Source organism: Triturus cristatus, chromosome 12 (genome assembly GCF_964204655.1).
Source record: "Triturus cristatus chromosome 12, aTriCri1.1, whole genome shotgun sequence".
In the NCBI taxonomy this organism is placed as follows: domain Eukaryota; kingdom Metazoa; phylum Chordata; class Amphibia; order Caudata; family Salamandridae; genus Triturus; species Triturus cristatus.
The window spans coordinates 705,940,023-705,958,647 of record NC_140595.1 but is presented as its reverse complement, the minus strand read 5'-3'; the positions used below and the strand labels follow the sequence as shown (position 1 = coordinate 705,958,647).

The 18,625-nt window shown below is 41.6% G+C and overlaps 1 protein-coding gene across 1 annotated transcript in view; it reads left to right on the top strand.

Annotated features, from left to right (window-relative positions):
• LOC146780159 (arachidonate 12-lipoxygenase, 12R-type-like) overlaps positions 1-18,625 on the top strand; it is a 366,345-nt gene that overhangs the window by 259,525 nt on the left and 88,195 nt on the right. The window contains exons 8-10 of the mRNA XM_085638404.1: positions 781-984; positions 1,278-1,364; positions 5,898-6,067. Of these exons, the coding sequence (XP_085494530.1) occupies positions 781-984; positions 1,278-1,364; positions 5,898-6,067 (461 nt within the window). The remainder of the gene's footprint in view (positions 1-780; positions 985-1,277; positions 1,365-5,897; positions 6,068-18,625) is intronic.

Genomic DNA, 18,625 nt, shown 5'->3' with positions numbered 1-18,625 from the left:
GATTTTCATCTAATCTGGCTGTTGATTTCCGGACAAGAAGCCAATGTCTTGGCTTCCTTTTCTTTCTCATTTTGTAGGTGACCACTGTCCTGCTTATCTCCCAGGCTCCTTGTTCCTCTCTTCTTTCCTGTAGCCAAAATAAAGGGTTTTACACACACATCTACAGAGAAACCATTACCAATAAATAGAAAAGGTACTTTCCCAAAATGTAAGAACCAATTACTTCAAGAAGACAATTATATTTTACAAGAGAACCTTCTTGCTTACGTCCTAATTCATAAAGAACATTCTGGGGGTAAGCTGACTTACTCAGTTTGAAAGAGTAAGTCACTCTGTTTATTTCAAAACACCTTATGAATTGGTTCCTATGCAAGCACAACAAGATGTGTGTGTGCCTTGCTTGTTCCAATGCTGCTTCCATGTACTCTTCGGAGTACAAAGTTCCCTATGGACTCAGTCCATATGTGCGTGGATAGTTGCCTAATTGTAGCAGCTCTTGATGAGAGATAACGTTTCCAATGTCTTTACCCCATATAGCTGTGTGTTTAGCATTCATGTCTCACATTAGACTCTGATTATTTGTCAACTCTGTCATTTTCAGTGGGAATTCTGGGAACTATCGAAAATGAAATGTTAGAAAGTTACATTGTTCTTGACAACTTGTTTCAGCAAACATCTAAGTCTAATGTGCTGTTCTGTTGAGCTATGTTTTCACAAGAGCTGCTTGCTCAGTAAATACTAATTTCTAGTGACTAGTTCTTTGTACATCTTCCTTTGCAGTTAAAACAGACTCCTGGTCTAGAGAACCCCATCTTCCTGCCGAGTGATAATGAGTGGGACTGGTTGCTTGCCAAGATGTGGGTGAGGAGCTCCAATTTTGCAACCCACCAGGCTCTGTCACATTTCCTGAGGACACATCTCTTTGCAGAGGTGTTTTGCATTGCTACGTTGAGGCAGCTCCCAATGTCTCATCCTGTTTACAAGGTAAGAAAGACGAATCAGATGCTGTAAAGAGACAATGTTAATTCCAAGCTCAGGAAATTGATTCACAATACAGATGGAGCATACCAATAAGGCGATAGTGGAGCCCAAACAATGTTAGGCAAAAACATCATGGATATTATGAATGACAGATTCATAGAGGACTCAACATTAACATAAGAGTATATAACTAAACTCTATGTTACAGAAGTGCTGAGGTAGTGATAATACACAATATGTATGAAGCACACACTGTACCTGTGTTGCTAGTAACTAAGTATCTGCCTGTCTTTCAGCTTCTGATTCCTCACCATCACAATAGTTTGGAAATTAATGTGCTCGCCAGAGATCGCCTTATTGGACCGGGAGGGTCATTCGATAAGGTAAGGTTGGGACTCATCTTTCAAGACCACCTCTGTAGCTGGCATCCAAAAGAGGCCATGATAAACATACATAACATAGCATATAAATTTGTAAAATGTGCATTCACACTTCGGCCTCTTGGTGCTGCAAAAACATATATTTAATATTACTCAACTCAGAGGTACTCATTTTGTCGACCTCAGATGGATGAAATGTTAAGTGGAATTGTTAGAATTCAAACCTGTGGCCATGAGGTCAAACACAGATGCAAGATATGGATTCATTTGTCTACTGAGCCACCATACCCAGCTTGAGGTGAATGGATTGAGAGCTATGATATCACGATGAGGAGCACAGATTCTGGAAAACAAAAATCAATAGGACCTGCTTGGAGTGAGATTAGCTTTTTCACTTACGTATGCTCTATTCTTCACCATATCAAACATAATTACACACATTGTCACTGGCTGGTTATTTCATTCGCTCTACTAAAAAGTAATTTTGTTGCCACATTTTTATGTGAGTGACAGCCTAAATAGGAAGCTTCCAAATCCACTTCCATATAATGCAGAGATTATTGATTGGCCTTTTGCAAGCCTCATAGAGAGGTGTTTGTACAAGAAAAAAAGGATCCTAGTAGATATCCCCTGCCCATAAACCTATCTCACAAAAAACCAACAGGAGAGGAAGGGATCAACACGACTAGTCCCCTCAAGGAATTATTCAAAAACAACGAAGTCAGTTTAAATCAAGTCACTGAAAAAGGGCACTACTAATTAGAAGAGCACTGATCCACAAGTTCCGAACAAGCCGATATGCTGTTGAGAAGAATGCAGACCTCCATGAATATTACCCAGTTGGTATAAAAGCCCTCACTCGCCAACCTGGTTGGTGACATGCTTCATCATCGGGCTCCACTGGGATGACCGAATGTCATCCCAGTGTGCTACAACGCCAGGTTACTGCGGAGCGGGGTTCGTGTGGGGTGGTAGTGAATTTAAAATATCCAATTGAGTCAAAAATAAAACTTTAATAATTTTGCTAATTGGAAAGGAGTAAAAGGGAGTGAAGGTCAAAAAATAGAAGACCTGTTTCACTCCACGGCGGTCAACATGTTTCTGCCTCAGTGTGTGTTCAACAGGCTTTCATCAGGACCAGAGTGGAAGTGCGGAGCCCCGGTGGTATGAACGCGCTAAGGTTCACCCTACCGTGGACTGCTATGTGAAAAAGTATTTACAGTGAAAAAATCCGCCAAAAAGTATATATAATTGGGGAGAGAAACGAGTTTATTAAAGAGGCCAATCCGTTTGATGCCTCAAGGATCCCGGGAGGGGGGTGGGAGCAATATGGCACACCGCCCTTGCTGCTCAGCACCCGTATGGCACCTATACAGCCTCTAGCTGCCGGGTCCGGATAGTCTAATTAGTAGTGCCCTTTTTCAGTGACTTGATTTACACTGACTTCGTTGTTTTTGTATAAACCTATCTCACCACTCGCTTCTCATGAATTATTTGAGGATACCTCTGCAGTGGACTGAGATTCAGAAATACCTGAATTGTCTAGGCATGCATCTGATGCAACCGGTTTGGGTTGCTAATACTCAAAAGAGAGGAGACTCTCAGGAATCATGACATGGAGACTGGAGGCTTTGCAGCTTATGCTTTTGCCTACAGAATACCAACACATACCCCTGGAAAATAAACTATTCCAACCTGTAAGAAAGGCTTGCAGATCCTACAAAAGAGAATAATCTTGCCCTGTCCTTCAAGTGGACACCTCTTAACCAAGCATGAACCAGCTAATCCCTGATCTGTAGAGCATGCATATGAACTGCACATTATGTAAGTGAGAGCTATACTTATGCTTGCTCGTAGATTGTCACCATCACATCCTCTGTAGCCTAGATTATGGACAGTGGGCTTGGCCTTGCTCTTTCATCAATGTTGCTTGTGTGTCATGTTTGTTCAATACAATACCTGGGGCTCTTTGTCCACATACAGATTTGTGGGCATTTTGATCACTGGAGCAGGACTTTTATCTAACCAAGCTTTCTATAAACAGGTACAGGCTTAAAATCTCTTTACATACACATGGGAGAGAGGTGAATTTACTGCATCATCAAATACAGTACATATATTCTTGTACATATACATAGACATTTCACATACAATACTATATTGTTTGCTTGAAGTTATGCTACTGATCCAGCACATTTGATCCTGTGTTTCTAGGCCAAACTGGTACTGAGGATTCACCTCCTTTACTGGATCATTTACTACCACTTACTTACTTGCCAACTAGGTTTTCTGATGGACCCTTAAGGCACACTGAGGGAAAAGACAGTTAGCATTACTTGTCTGATCAAATTCAATTAACAGTGCAACCAATTTGGCTACACAATGAGGACCATAAATCGGTAGCCAGCTCAAGAGTGTTCATTACAAGTTAGTGATCAGATTTAGATATATCACTCTTAAGATCAGACTATATAGGTACAGTATGCCAATAGGGATGCCAGGCCTCCTGAAAAAGTTTGGGCAAACAAGAATCAGACATACAAGCAGCATTGAAGCCGCAGTACAAAATAACAGCAAAAGGATCTTATACTCTCAATTCAATCTAACTTTCTATGCATTGGCAGTCTAAATCTTTAAGATACAGTTTAAGGCACATGAGTGCTCAAAGTTCTGAAGTACAGGCAACGCTACAGAAAATGATAGGAATCAGGCAAAAGAGTACGAGTAGTTTTAGCAATAGCCTTTGAGAAGCTTGTTCAGGAGTTTTCAATTGATGGGAAAGGGTTGGTCTAAACCACACTTGGCGAAATTAATGGACCATAGGGAAGAGTCTCTAAAAGTTCATTCAAGAGGCAATGGGATTTGGGAAAAGGTTCAGGTCGGAGTCCAAGGAAGGTTCTGTATAGAATCTGCAGAAAGGCGTTCAGCATGGGAGTTCAGCAAGAAAGTCTGAAGTCCTCTGCATTCTGCGTTCTCTCAACTAGTGCAACAATAAGTTATAATCGATAGACTGTGGGCAACACCCCTTTGGTTGCACCATCATTAGAAGTCAATTGTATTTGTATCAATGTCTGTATGGATTCACATACTACATACTGCACCAGTTGAAAAAATCACACACTGGATATGAGAACACCGTTTTGGTCACAAACTCAGGATTGAGCACAACAGTCCTTTGTTTGGCTACGGGTCTCTCATGTGGTCGTCATTGAAATGTATTCCCAGATATGTATCTATTGCTGTTAAAAGAAATGTATCTATTCTAAACTAACAGTTCATAGAAACACCTGCAATGAATGCAAGTCAGTAAAAATACAGTAGCACAGTGGGTTCCCATGGGACACAAATTCAGGCCTTTAGAGTGAAAACTGCTAACTTAAAGCATAAAATAAATAATGCATATTTATTATACGTGTGCACTTTTAAACATATACAAATATAATATTTCTTTGGTACTTTTAGTTCATTCTGCATAAATCATAAAACAAGCAATGAAATTGCAAAACAGGAAGTATAACTAGGAACTACATTTGAAAGTATATACGTGTAAACATTAATGTATACATTGATGAAACTTTATCGTTTGATCTTTTCTAATATCCTACACACATAAGGATCATTTAAAGCTAGGAACTACATTTCTAGCAGTTACAAAGACAAATTAGCACACGTTTATGAATCATGTGTATAGCTTCAGCAGTGACGTAACGATGATGGTTGTTAGAGGAAACTACACATTGCAATGTTTCACTTTTCAATATAGCACGCATTACATTAGTAAATCCTTTTAGTTGTAATTAGGCATATAAACTTTATTGATACGTGTCAAGGACTTTATTAATCCACATAAAGAAATTGTTTTCTAAATCAGTCAAAACATCTTATTTAATGAAGACTAATTCTAGGTTAAACATCAAATGCATTTCATTCGACGTTAGTAAAACATTCTTATGTGAGAAATATAAATTCTATAGCAAAAGCTCTTTGCATCAGCAATGTCAGTTGCAAGATGTACAAGAATCATTAAGACAAGTAAGACCCATGCAAAGTGCACGTTCATATTGGGTGTCAGGTATCAGCCATATTTTGGTATTAGTGAGGTATAAATGTGGGCAAATACACTAATACACTGAAGTACAACATACAAAATTAATCTTTTAATGAACTGGAGATGCAAAACTTTTCAGAGTAAGTGTAATATAAAAAATCTTCAATGTTGATATTTTTACTGCATCGACTATTAGCAGATATCACAAAACCTCAACAAAAACATTAGACACCATTTCACACATCAGTTACTTTGAACTTGGACACAATCTCTGTGCTAGTGCATCAAAACGTACACATTAGACAGAACCACTGTCATGTCCAAAACAGTCAAAAAAGCTGCATCAGCAAAACATTGGCATCCTTCCTATATATAAAGTGGAACACAATGCCCAAAGTGTGTAAATTGGTGAATTTGGTCTATGAATAAACCAGGCAGGAGAAGCATAGAAAGGAAACCTCACAAGAAACTTCAATTTCCATCCACAGAATACGGCGATTGGGGTAGCTGGTATTGCTGAGCTGATAGCACGAGAGATGGAGAATGTAAATTACATTTCCATGTGCATTGCTGATGATCTCAAATCACGTGGGGTTGAGTCCTTGCCCAGCTTTTACTACAGAGATGATGCGTTGAAGATCTGGTCAGCCATCGAGAGGTTTGGCATGATTTGTTTGTCTGTGATGTTGGATTGTTTGTTGTTTCCAGTGAAGAGTTGCATAATATAATGTCCTTTTTTATTTGGTCACTCCCATTTTTGCTGAATAGTAGTGCTGGTTTTAAGACTCTGCACACCAGGGTACTGCTGTCCATTGCCAATGTTTTTACTCTGAGCTGTAAAACATGTGAAAATTGGTTATTTCCTTATTGGCATATTTAACTTTTCTATGAGGCCATAGTAAATGGTGTGGAATCTATACCCATAGCTCGAAAAGTTAAATGTAACTTGTGAAATGTGAAACTTACTGTGCACTTATTGTGCCATCCACTAGTGTAATAGGGAAAAAATAGCATCAGGCCTACTGGTGTAGCCTGACTGCTATAGTTGAAATCTGCACCCAAACCTGTCAAAACAACCGTTTTGACAAGGGAAAAACCTTCCTTTTAATTTTTAATGAGTTACCCGTTTATAGGCCTTGTAACCTACAAGGTATAGCGTATGGTATTTAAAGATGGGACAAGTAGAAATGTAATGTTATCATGTTACAGCAGTGACAAACTCCCAAAATCTATGTTCACTGTGGAAGGCCCTGCTAGTCCTACAAGACACCCTTCGCGGTGAATGTGTGCTTTACAAATACACGTTAGTTTACAAGAAAACCAGATGGATTGTCTAGTGAGCATTCACCTTTACCAGCGAAAGGTAAAAAGGGCTTATCGAGCCATTTAAATAGATGAAAACACTAAAAATTCACCTGTCCCGTTAGACTCAATAAGCGCTTGGTCTGCTGAGATGCACTCTTGAGCACCCACAAAAGCATCTGTAAAAAGGATGCTACAGTACAGAAAATACAGAAAAGATTGCATTATGAATAAACTGCATGCCTGGTGTATCCTTATTGAATGTGACAGAATGCGATCACTGATAGTGCTTTCCAGATCTAAAATAGTCCCTCATGCATTATAAAAAATTCAGAAGGCTGCAGTGTTTGGATAAAATATCGAATACAAAATATTGTACTACAGAAATATTATGTCAAGAATATTGGGACTTCAAATACAAGTGTTGTTTTTAATATCATTGTCAAAATTATCGATGTAGTAAATATTTTTGCATATAATATCTTTTTTTAGTATTAATTAGTACGTAATATATTGTATTATTTTTATTATATGTGCTTATGACTTTTTTATTTTGAGCTTATTGTTTATCTTTTTTATTTATTCATTTTTCTTAATGTTTTAAATTAATTATTTATTTTTTTAGTTGCGGGATGTTGGGTTATTATGGGATGAGTGGGGAGATTTTTGAAAATTAGGTAGTTTAATTTTACATTTTAGGTTAATAATTTTAAATATGTTTAAATTAATTGTTAAGAATTTTAAAATGTATTTCTTATATTATTTTTATTGTTTTCTTATTTTTGAGTGTTATGTTAAATAACACATAATTTTCAATTTTCTAAAAAATTTAAAAATAATATTTAAAAAAGTTAAATGTATTTTTTTATTTTCATAAAATAGCATATTTGAATTCATTATCATGTTTAAAAAAAAAATATTACATTCTATTTATGAAATTGTTATACCCCATCAAGACTCCAGACCTGGAGTGGGAATAGTAAGTGTCACCTCTATAGTGTCCAACACCTTCCCCAAGCTGGTTTAAAGTGGAATGGGAATAGTGAATGTCACACCTTTAGTATCCAACATCTTCCCCCAAGTTGGTTTAGGTTGGAGTGGAAATAGTATATGTCATCTTTTTAGTGTCCAAGATTTTCTCCAAATTTACAGTAATAGAAAGACATCAAAAATATTTTTTGCATTTTATTTGTTTTAACAATTTATGTGTATTGTACAGGTTTACATTTTAACCAAAAAATGTTTTGAGGACTTATAAAGTGAATTAAATAAATATTTCTGTTACTTTTTTGGGGCCAATTCTGATTTCGGCCGGAAGGGATCAAAACGATGGTTGGAGCCCTTCCGACCTTTCCGACCGAGCCATTCCGATGGGCTCGGTCGGAAAGGAATCTGACTCGGATTTCCGGATGGCTGACGACAGGCTCGGAGACCCCTTTCGCCATCCGGAAATCCCTCAGTACTCCCCTGGCCGCCTCTTTACGACCGAGGGAGTACGATGACAGTTTTTCACAGCCTTTTTGTGCCAGTCTTTCCGGCACGAAAAGGCAGTCAGAAACTGTCTTTGGGGGGTCCCGGTAGGGCCCCCATGGGTGCAAGGCTGCGAAATGGCGGCCTGGGGGCACCAATGGTGCCCCTCTGTGTATCCCTGCACCCAGTGGCAGGCACCTTGGGGTGCCGGCCACAGGGTGCAGAGATGAACTGCCCCCCTGCTTTTCACAATGCAAGCATGCATTCCGCTCGGAATGCATGCTTGCATTCGTGAAGTATACAAGTGTGACTGAACCCTGTTCGGTCGCATCGCACTTGCAGGGCCGTAACCGACGACAGCAGATCGGTCGATTACGGCTCCTGACCGATGTCGGACGAACCTGAGTCCGTCCGACATCAGAATCGGCCCCTCAATTTTAAATCAAGGAAGAAATCAGATTTTATATATATTTTTACAATGTACATTTTTAAGTGCAATTTGTAATTGATTACATTTTTTTAAAATGTTTAAACTTTTTTAAATTCATTGTTTTAACATTATTTTAACATATTCTCAGTTACTATATTTTAAATAGTTGTATATATTTTATGCTATTATTTAATTTATACTTTACAATTGTTTCGAAACTTTTCACAAAGTTGTTTGACATATTTTACATTTTGTATATTTTTCAAAATCTTTGTTTACATTTATTAAATATTCATTTTTATGGGGGATAGTCAATCTTTTAGTTTCATTTGGCAACCGTTTTTTAAACGGCTAACTTCTATTTTGTAGTTTATTGGTGTTATTTTGGGTAACTTTTACATAAACCAGTTAGATGGTTCTGTTCATCGGCACAGGCAAGTCCTTTTTTAGGGATTTGTTAAGGGTTTTGAGGGTAGGATGGATGTTTAAAACTTTGATATAGTGATGTTTGTGAGTTATTGGTATATTTATCTGTTTTGCACTATTTTGTTACTTTACATGTTTTTTACATTGTTATATGAATGCATGAATGTTTTATGTTAAATCCTGTGGTTTTATTTATGTTTTGATGATTAAATGTTATGTATGTGTATTTTTGGGATGGTAATGTATTGTGCGGGTGTGTGTTTAATGTTACAGAGTTTTGTATGCAAACACTTTCTATGAAAATTCGGAGTTTACGATTTTTTTTTAAAGGAAATCAGTTTTGGTTTATTAGAAACAAAATGGGATTTACTTTTTTTGTTTCCGGGTTTCCCGGACTGGTTGTTTTTTTAAAATTCGTTTTTTTATGGAACCAACATACTTTAGATTGCTTTGAGGGAATTTGATTGGCCTGTTTATAATTTTTAATTTTTGGGGGGAACTTTTAGGATTCATTTTCTTCGTCTTTTTGGGGACTGCTCTTTTTTGTTACGTAGAGAAAGATCTTCAGCTACAAAACAGTAAGTTTTATTTCTTACTTTTTGTAGGTGGTACATTGTTTATGGTATGTGGTATGTGTTTGTTATTATTATGTGGAATTGTTTGGAATTCACTTATATTTTGTAAGATTTCTCTAACTTCTATTTTTGTCACATTTGGGGAGTGGTTGTGCTCTTTTACATTAATTACAACGTTATATTTTGTAATTGCCCTCCCGTAGCATGCATTCGAATAAAATTCAGTACATTTCCAGTTTATAGTTTCTGTGGATGCTCTTTCTTGGCTTTAGGTGTAGCCCATGTGATTTAATAATTGCTTTCCTTTCTGTGAAGTGATAGATTTGGCGGCTTCTGTCATTGTAACTCTAAGGGGCCGATTCCGATCTGGGTCGGAAAGCACTCCGACCGAGTCGGAGCCGGAGTGTTTTCCGACCGAGCCAGACCCCTACAGTCTGACCGAGCGAGTACAATGCGCACGTATGCTGTCGGACCCGGTTCGGTCGGACTCCCATAGAAGTCAATGGGAGCCAGTTGTACGACACATACATGCGCTCCCATTGACTGAATGGGTACGTCTCGAACAAGTGCACCCCTACAGTGGGAATGCATCGGTGCCATCCACGCCGTACATGCTCTGTTGGGAGAGACCCATGTGTCTCCCCCTGTGTGCGAGTCTTACGGCTGCAGGTGTCGGGGGGCCCAACACGGACCCCCGAAGTCCAACCCTGGGAGCTTATGCGAGCCGGACACTCCGGCTTGCACAGGCTGTCCGATGCATGCATCGTACTGGCTCGGTCGTGATTCGCATCCATTGCACACCACGGTTAGCTTACGACCGAGACGTACGGAGTGGCTCGGACACGGAAACGACTCGGTCGGTGAATTTCATGTAGCTCGCATCGTACTGACTCGCTCGTACAACTGTACGAGTCGGGCGGAAAACACGTGTACGGCTCGTAGTTTTTCCGGCCGGACAGTGTTTGGGTCCCTTCCGACCCAGATCGGAATTGGCCCCTTAGTAGTATAGTAGTTCAAATATATATTGCAATTTAACTTTTGCTATTAATATGTTAAAAGATGCAGTTACTCGTAATTTGTTTTATTAGTTGTATGTTTTGTTGAGATGTTTTGCAGCTTTTCATTTGAGCTTGTTTTAACATAGAGCTGGTCCTTATTTTTTGTTGAAAGAGAAAAAAGTTAGATTAATTAAAAATTGTATTTTATTGCTTTTGTCTAGGTTTATTTTTTGTCTCTTTTTGGGAGAGTTTATAATTTATTATTTATGCATACATACCTTATTATATGTTCTTAGTGCTTTATTATAGTTGATATTTTCTGTCAGTTTGTTGGTTTGGAAGTTGTTGGTTTTTTTATGTAGTCTATGTAAAAAGATCAAAGTTACAGAGTATGTTACAATGCATTTCCTTAGTTATATTTTTTGTTTAAACACAGGAAAACTTTACTTTAAATATAAGTATTACTTACTTGATTATGTAGTTGTTAAGATCTATTATTTTAATGTTAATTGTTTATTGTGAGTATTTCATTTTTTAATTAATATGCCTCTCCTATTGTTGGTTTAATTGTTTTATTTTATTGGTTAAAGTTGTGTATAGTGTTATTTTATTGGTTGGCATTGTATAGTTTGAATTTATTTTTATCAATTGAGTCCTTGTTTGGTAAACGTTAACTTATGTTTTCTTTTTTTTAGTATAATATATAGTCTATTTTACTTGCATATGAAAGTATTTGTTTATATCGAAATGTATATTTATGTTTGTTCTTAAATGTTTATCGTTATTGTTAATGCTTTTACTGTTTGTTTGTATGTATTTTAGGTGTATGATTTTTTGGGGTGAATGTTTAATTACTGGTTGATGACATATTTTATTTAATTATAGATGTGTATTACAAATTTTGTGTCTAGTTGAAGTAATTGTTTTATGTTAAAATAGATTTGTGGGTGTATTTCAAAGGATTTATTAGTTATTTTGGTGATAATATTGTTGTTGATATTGGGATAATCTATATTTTTGACATGTTATATGTTTATTTATAGGTGACGATATTTGAGTTTCTGATTTTTTTGTTATATACTTTAGAATCTGTGCTTTTAGCAATAATATTTATGTGTTCGATATTTTTGATTTTTATTGTTAGGTATACAGTGTAGATATTTTTGTTCTTGTTATTTAATTTCCAATATTTGTGTATTTCACTATTTGTTGGATCAATATTATATCAGTGACCAGAAGGATGCACACAAAAAGATAATAGAAAGTCAATGAGATGAAAACACTTCTGTGTCCTGATTCAAGATGTGATTCAAAATAGTCAAACGGTCTCGATCCAAAGAAGTCAATATCTAAAAGAGACTGAACTAAAACCAACTATAGGTAGAATATATATTTTGAAAAATCAAAGGGGTCCATTACGAAAGTCCGCCCGCCACCGTAATGGCAAACAGGACCGCCCACAAGAGGTGCGATGGTCCTGCAATGGCAATTAGGATGCCACCGCCATGGTGGCTGTGGCATCCCGCATATATTGCATTGCGGCAGGCGGTGCTGTAAGCAGCACCTGCCACAATGCAATATATGCATGTTGTGCATTTGCATGCACAATGTGACAGCCACCGTGTGGTGCCTGCCACCTTGTACATGCCAATGTTGGGGGGTATCATAGGTACCCCCTAAGTGCAGCCATCCACCCCCCTTCCCCCCTGGGGGCCCACAATGGGCCCCAGAAGTGAAAACTGCATGCCTTTCCATTGCGGAGTCTCAACCATGGAAAGGCATTGAAAATGCCACATGCTAATATGGATGGCGGTGCCTGCAAGGCACCACCACCATATTATGGGCCTTATCCCCCTGTAGGCAATCGGGACGATTGCCTACTGGTGGAAAAGCGGCGGTCGGTCTTTCCATCCACCGCAGTACCCCCTGCCATGCTAATGTGGCGGGGTAAAAGGCCGTTCGGTGAGGTGTGTTGGCGGGCGGTTCGCCACTGCCGGTTGGGTGGTGGTGATCCGCCCGCCATGCTAATGGGCCCCAAAAGGTTCTGTCTTTCAACACACCTACAAAATATGCATTTCTCATTATTGTGTAACTAGTCAATGCATTAAGGTGATGGCGAGCAGGGCACTATCTGCAGCAATATGGAGCCTCTGTGAGGAAGTGTGCTAAAAGAGATATCACTGATAAAATGACTTGCTGTTGTTGTTGAGAAGAGAATTTCTTCTGCTATGTGCCATGGATAAAATCGATTCTCTGCCGGAATACCACAGAAGCAGCTGAGGGACTGGCACTCCATGTGCAGATATGTCTTCTTCTAATTGCTTGGAAGATATGAGCTGCTTACAATCTTGTGGCAAGAAGGATATGAGTTTGCATTCCATGCTGCACAACATATTACAGTCTTTCTGCCCCCCCGGGGGGCAGATGGGGCATTGGCCCACATCTGCCTCTTCTGGGGGGGCAGAAAGCCCACTAAACACCAGGGATTTGTTTTAAATTTTTTTTTAGGGTGGGGGCTGCCCAAAACGGGCACGCCCATGCCCACATCCCCCGCCACAATTACAGCCTTTCTGCCCCCCCTGGGGGGCAGATGGGGCAGTAGCCCCCAATCTGCCCCCCCGGGGGGCAGAAAATCCACTAAATGCCAGGGATTTTATTTTGCACAATTTGTTTTAGGGTGGGGGCTGCCCAAAATGGGCATGTCAATGCCGCCAACCCCCCGCCACCATTACAGCCTTTTTGGGGGCAAATGGGGACAGTGGCAACCAATCTGCTCCCGGGGGAGGGCAGAAAGCTCACTTGACGTGAGGGATTTTTTTTGTGCATTTTTTTTAGGGTGGGGCCTGCCCAAAATGGGTACCCAAATGCCCCCACCCCCCTGCCACCATTACAGCCTTTCTGCCCCCCCAGGGGCAGATTGGGGGCAGTAGCCCCAATCTGCCCCCCCAGAGGGGCAGAAAGCCCACTATCCACCAGGGATTTTTTTCTGCGCAATTGTTTTTAGGGTGTGGGCTGCCCGAAACGGGCACGCCAATGCCCCCACCCTCCCCCCCACAAAAATGACAGTCTTTCTGCCCCCCAGTAGGCAGGTGGGAGCTGTAGCCCCCAATCTTCCCCCCCGGGGCTCCCCAAAATGGGAATGACAATACCCCCACCCCCCCAGAGAAATTCCAGACTTTCTGCCCCCCCGGGAGGGCAGATGGGGGTAGTGGCCCCTGATCTGCCCCGTGGGGGGGCAGAAAGCCCACTAGGCACCAGCGAGTACGCAGGCTTTTTTTATTCGTGGGGGTGGGGGCTGCCCAGAATGGTCATACCAATACCCCCACCCCCACCACCACAAAAAATAGCCACAGTCTTTCTGCCCCTTTAGGGGCATATCGGGATGAAACTCCCTTCCCCGATTCCCCCCCAGGGCGGCAGAAAGCCCACTGGGATCCAATTTTTTTTTAGCAATCTGCCTACCTGTGGATTTTGGGCCCTAGCACAGTTGGCACGTAGGGAAACCTACCAAACCTGTACATTTTTTAAAACTAGACACCGAGGGGAATCCAGGATGGGGTGACTTGACTGGCTCTCACCAGGTTCTGTTACCCAGAATCCATTGCAAACCTAAAAATGTGTCCAAAATAACACAATGTGTCCAAATTGGCCCGGTGCTCGGCGGCCATCTAGGGAAACCTACCAAACCCACACATTTCTGAAACCTAGACACCCGGGGGATTCCAGGGAGGTATGGCTTGTGTGGATCCCCAACGTTTCCTTACCCAGAATGCCCTGCAAACCTCAAAGTTAGCTGAAAAAATCACCCTTTTCACTCATTTTTGTGTGGGAAAGTTGTGGCATCACCGGGCTGAAACAAATTTCCTACCACCCAGCGTTTCCCTGGGTCTTCTGATAAAAACGGTGTCTCACTCGTGTGGGAGGCCCAAGTACCCGCGACAGGCAAGGGCCCACAACGTATTGAGGCGACATGAAAATTGCCTATCTCAAAACGACCTGGTTTTGCAAGGGGGGTCACTTGGTTTTTTGGCCCGATGCTCAGGGGACACCCAGGGAAACCTACCAAACCCACACATTTCTGAAAACTAGACACCCGGGGAGTTCCATGGAGGCATGGCTTGCATGGATCCCCCAACGTTTCCTTACCCAGAATGCCCTGCAAACCTCAAAGTTTGCTGAAAAAATCACCTTTTTCACACATTTTTGTGTGGGAAGTTGTGGCATCACCGGGCTGACACAAATTTCCTACCACCCAGCGTTCCCCCAGGTCTCCCGATAAAAACGGTGCCTCACTCGTGTGGGAGGCTCAAGTACCCGGGACAGGCAAGGGCCCACAACGTATTGAGGTGACATCAAAATTGCCTACCTCAAAACGACCTGGTTTTGCAAGGGGGGTCACCTGGGTTTTTGGCCCGGTGCTCGGCGGACACCTAGGGAAACCTACCAAACCCACACATTTCTGAAAACTAGACACCCGGGGGATTCCAGGGAGGTATGGCTCGCTTGGATACCCCAACGTTTCCTCACCCAGAATGCCCTGTAAATTTGTGAAAAAGGTGATTTCTTCAGCTAAATTTGAGGTTTGCAGGGTATTCTGGGAAAGGAAACGTTGGGGGACCCATGCAAGCCATACCTCCCTGGAATCCCCCGTGTGTCTAGTTTTCAGAAATGTGCGGGTTTGGTAAGTTTCCCTAGGTGTCCGCCGAGCACCGGGCCAAAAACCCAGGAGACCCCCCTTGCAAAACCAGGTCGTTATGAGGTAGGCAATTTTGATGTCGCCTCAATACGTTTTGGGCCCTTGCCTGTGACGGGTATTTGGGCCTCCCACATGAGTGAGGCACCATTTTTATCGGGAGATCCGGGGGAACTGTGGGTGGTAGGAAATTTGTGTCAACCCAGTGATGCCACAACTTTCCCACACAAAAATGTGTGAAAAAGGTGATTTTTTCAGCTAACTTTGAGGTTTGCAGGTCATTCTGGGTAAGGAAACGTTGTGGGATCCAAGCAAGCCATACCTCCCTGGAATCCCCCAGGTGTCTAGTTTTCAGAAATGTTTGGGTTTGGTAGGTTTCCCTAGGTGGCCGCCGAGCACCGGGCCAAAAATACAAGTGACCCCCCTTGCAAAACCAGGTCGTTTTGAGATAGGCAATTTTCATGTCGCCTCACTACGTTGTGGGCCCTTGCCTGCGCGGGTACTTGGGCCTCCCACACGAGTGAGGCACCGTTTTTATTGGGAGACCCGGGGGAACGCTGGGTGGTAGGAAATTTGTGTCAGCCCGGTGATGCCACAACTTTCCCACACAAAAATGTGTGAAAGAGGTGATTTTTTTCAGCTAAATTTGAGGTTTGAAGGGCATTCTGGGTAAGGAAACGTTGGGGATAGACACAAGCCATACCTCCCTTGAATCCCCCAGGTGTCTAGTTTTCAGAAATGCGTGGGTTTGGTAGGTTTCCCTAGGTGGCCGCCGACCACCGGGCCAAAAAACCAAGTGACCCCCCCCCTTGCAAAACCAGGTCGTTTTGAGATAGGCAATTTTCATGTCGTCTCACTACGTTGTGGGCCTTTGCCTGTCACGGGTACTTGGGCCTCCCACACGATTGAGGCACCGTTTTTATCGGGAGACCCGGGGGAATGCTGGGTGGTAGTAAATGTGTGTCAGCCCAGTAATGCCACAACTTTCCCACACAAAAATGTGTGAAAAAGGTGATTTTGTCAGCTAACTTTGAGGTTTGCAGGGCTTTCTGGGTAAGGAAACGTTGGGGGATCAACACAAGCCATACCTCCCTGGAATCCCCCTGGTGTCTAGTTTTCAGAAATGTGTGGGTTTGGTAGGTTTCCCTAGGTGCCGGCAGAGCTAGGGTTCAAAAACTACGGCTAGGCACTTTGCCAAAAAAGGGTCATTTTTCACAGCAAAATTGAGGTGTGTCCACGTTGCATTTTGCGCCGTTTCCTGTCGCGGTCACTAGGCTGACCCACACAAGTGAGGTACCATTTTTCTCGGAAGACATTGGGGAACACAGGGTGGATGGAAATTTGTGGATCCACTCCGATTCCAGAACTTTCCACCATAGAAATGTGGGGAAAAAGTGTTTTTTTGGCAATTTTTTAGGTTTGCTAGGGATTCTGGGTAACAGAACCTGGTGGGAGGCAGTCAAGTCACCCAATCCTGGATTCCCCTGGGTGTCTAGTTTTCAAAAATGTATAGGTCTGCTAGGTTTCCCTAGGTGCCGGCAGAGCTATGGTTCAAAAACTGCAGCTAGGCACTTTGCCAATTAAGGGTCATTTTTCACAGCGAAATTGAGGTGTGTCCACATTGCGTTTTGCGCCGTTTACTGTCGCAGGCACTAGGCCGACCCACACAAGTGAGGTACCATATTTCTTGGAAGACTTTTGGGAACATGGGGTGGGTGGAAATTTTTGGATCCACGCAGATTCTAGAACTTTCCATCACAGAAATGTGGGGATAATGTGTGTTTTTGGGCAATTTTTTAGGTTTGCAAGGGATTGTGGGTAACAGAACCTGGTGGGAGGCAGTCAAGTCACCCCATCCTGGATTCCCCTGGGTGTCTAGTTTTCAAAAATGTATAGGTTTGCTAGGTTTCCCTTGGTACCGTCAGAGCTATGGTTCAAAAACTACAGCTAGGCACTTTGCCAAAAAAGGGTCATTTTTCACTGCGAAATTGAGGTGTGTCCACGTTACGTTTTGCACCGTTTCCTGTCGCGGGCACTAGGCCGACCCACACAAGTGAGGTACCATTTTTCTCGGAATACTTTGGGGAACGTGGGGTGGGTGGAAATTTGTGGATCCACACAGATTCCAGAACTTTCCACCACCGAAATGTGGGGAAAATGTGTTTTTTATGGCAATTCTTTAGGTTTGCAAGGGATTTTGGGTAACAGAACCTGGTGGGACGCAGTCAAGTCACCCCATCCTGGATTCCCCTGGGTGTCTAGTTTTCAAAAATGTATAGGTTTGCTAGGTTTCCCTAGGTTCCGGCAGAGCTATGGTTAAACAACTTCAGCTAGGCACTTTGCCAAAAAAGGGTCATTTTTGAATACGTAATTGAGGGGTGTCCACGTTGCGTTTTGCACCGTTTCCTGTTGAGGGCACTAGGCCGACCCACACAAGTGAGGTACCATATTTCTCAGAAGAGTTTGGGGAACGCGGGGTGCATGGAAATTTGTGGATCCACACAAATTCCAGAACTTTACACCACAGAAATGTGAGGAAAATGTGTTTTTTTAAACAAAAGTTTAGGTTTGCAAGGGATTCTGGGTAATAGAACCTGGTGAGAGGCAGTCAAGTCACCCTATCCTGGATTCCCCTGGGTATCTAGTTTTCAAAAATGTATAGGTTTTCTAGGTTTCCCTAGGTGCCGGCAGAGCTAGGGTTAAAAAACTACAGCTAGGCACTTTGCTAAAAAAAGGGTAATTTTGCATTGTGAAAATGTGGTGTGTTCACGTTGGGTTTTGAGCCATTTCCTGTTGTGGGCACTATGCCTGCCCATACAAGTGAGGTACTATTTTTATCGGGAGACTTAGGGTAATTCAGATTTGTAAAAGAACTGTTATTACCTATTGACTTTCGATGCATTTTTGCCTTCCAAATGAAAGACAATGTGCAAATATCTACTGTTTCTAAACTCTATATTTTGTTCCCATTTCAGAAATACATAGGTGTCTTTCATACCGATTTTTCCATGTACACATTTTTACAGAATAATTACTAAATGCCCGGTACACAATAAAAAACCATTGCAAGTTGCTGCTCAGTTTTTGGCTCTGGGTTCGTCGGGTTCTTGGTGAACCTAGAAGTCCTACATATCCCCACAACCAGTAATATCCAGCGGATGTAACGGTATATTGCTTTCAAAGAGCTGTCATAATTAGAAGAAGTTACAGGTGAAAACGTTGACAGAAAAGGCAGTTTTTTCAACTAATTTTCAATTTATCCTATATTTAGCTGTTAATTTCTATAAAGAAACCTTGATGGATCTACACAAATGACCCCTTG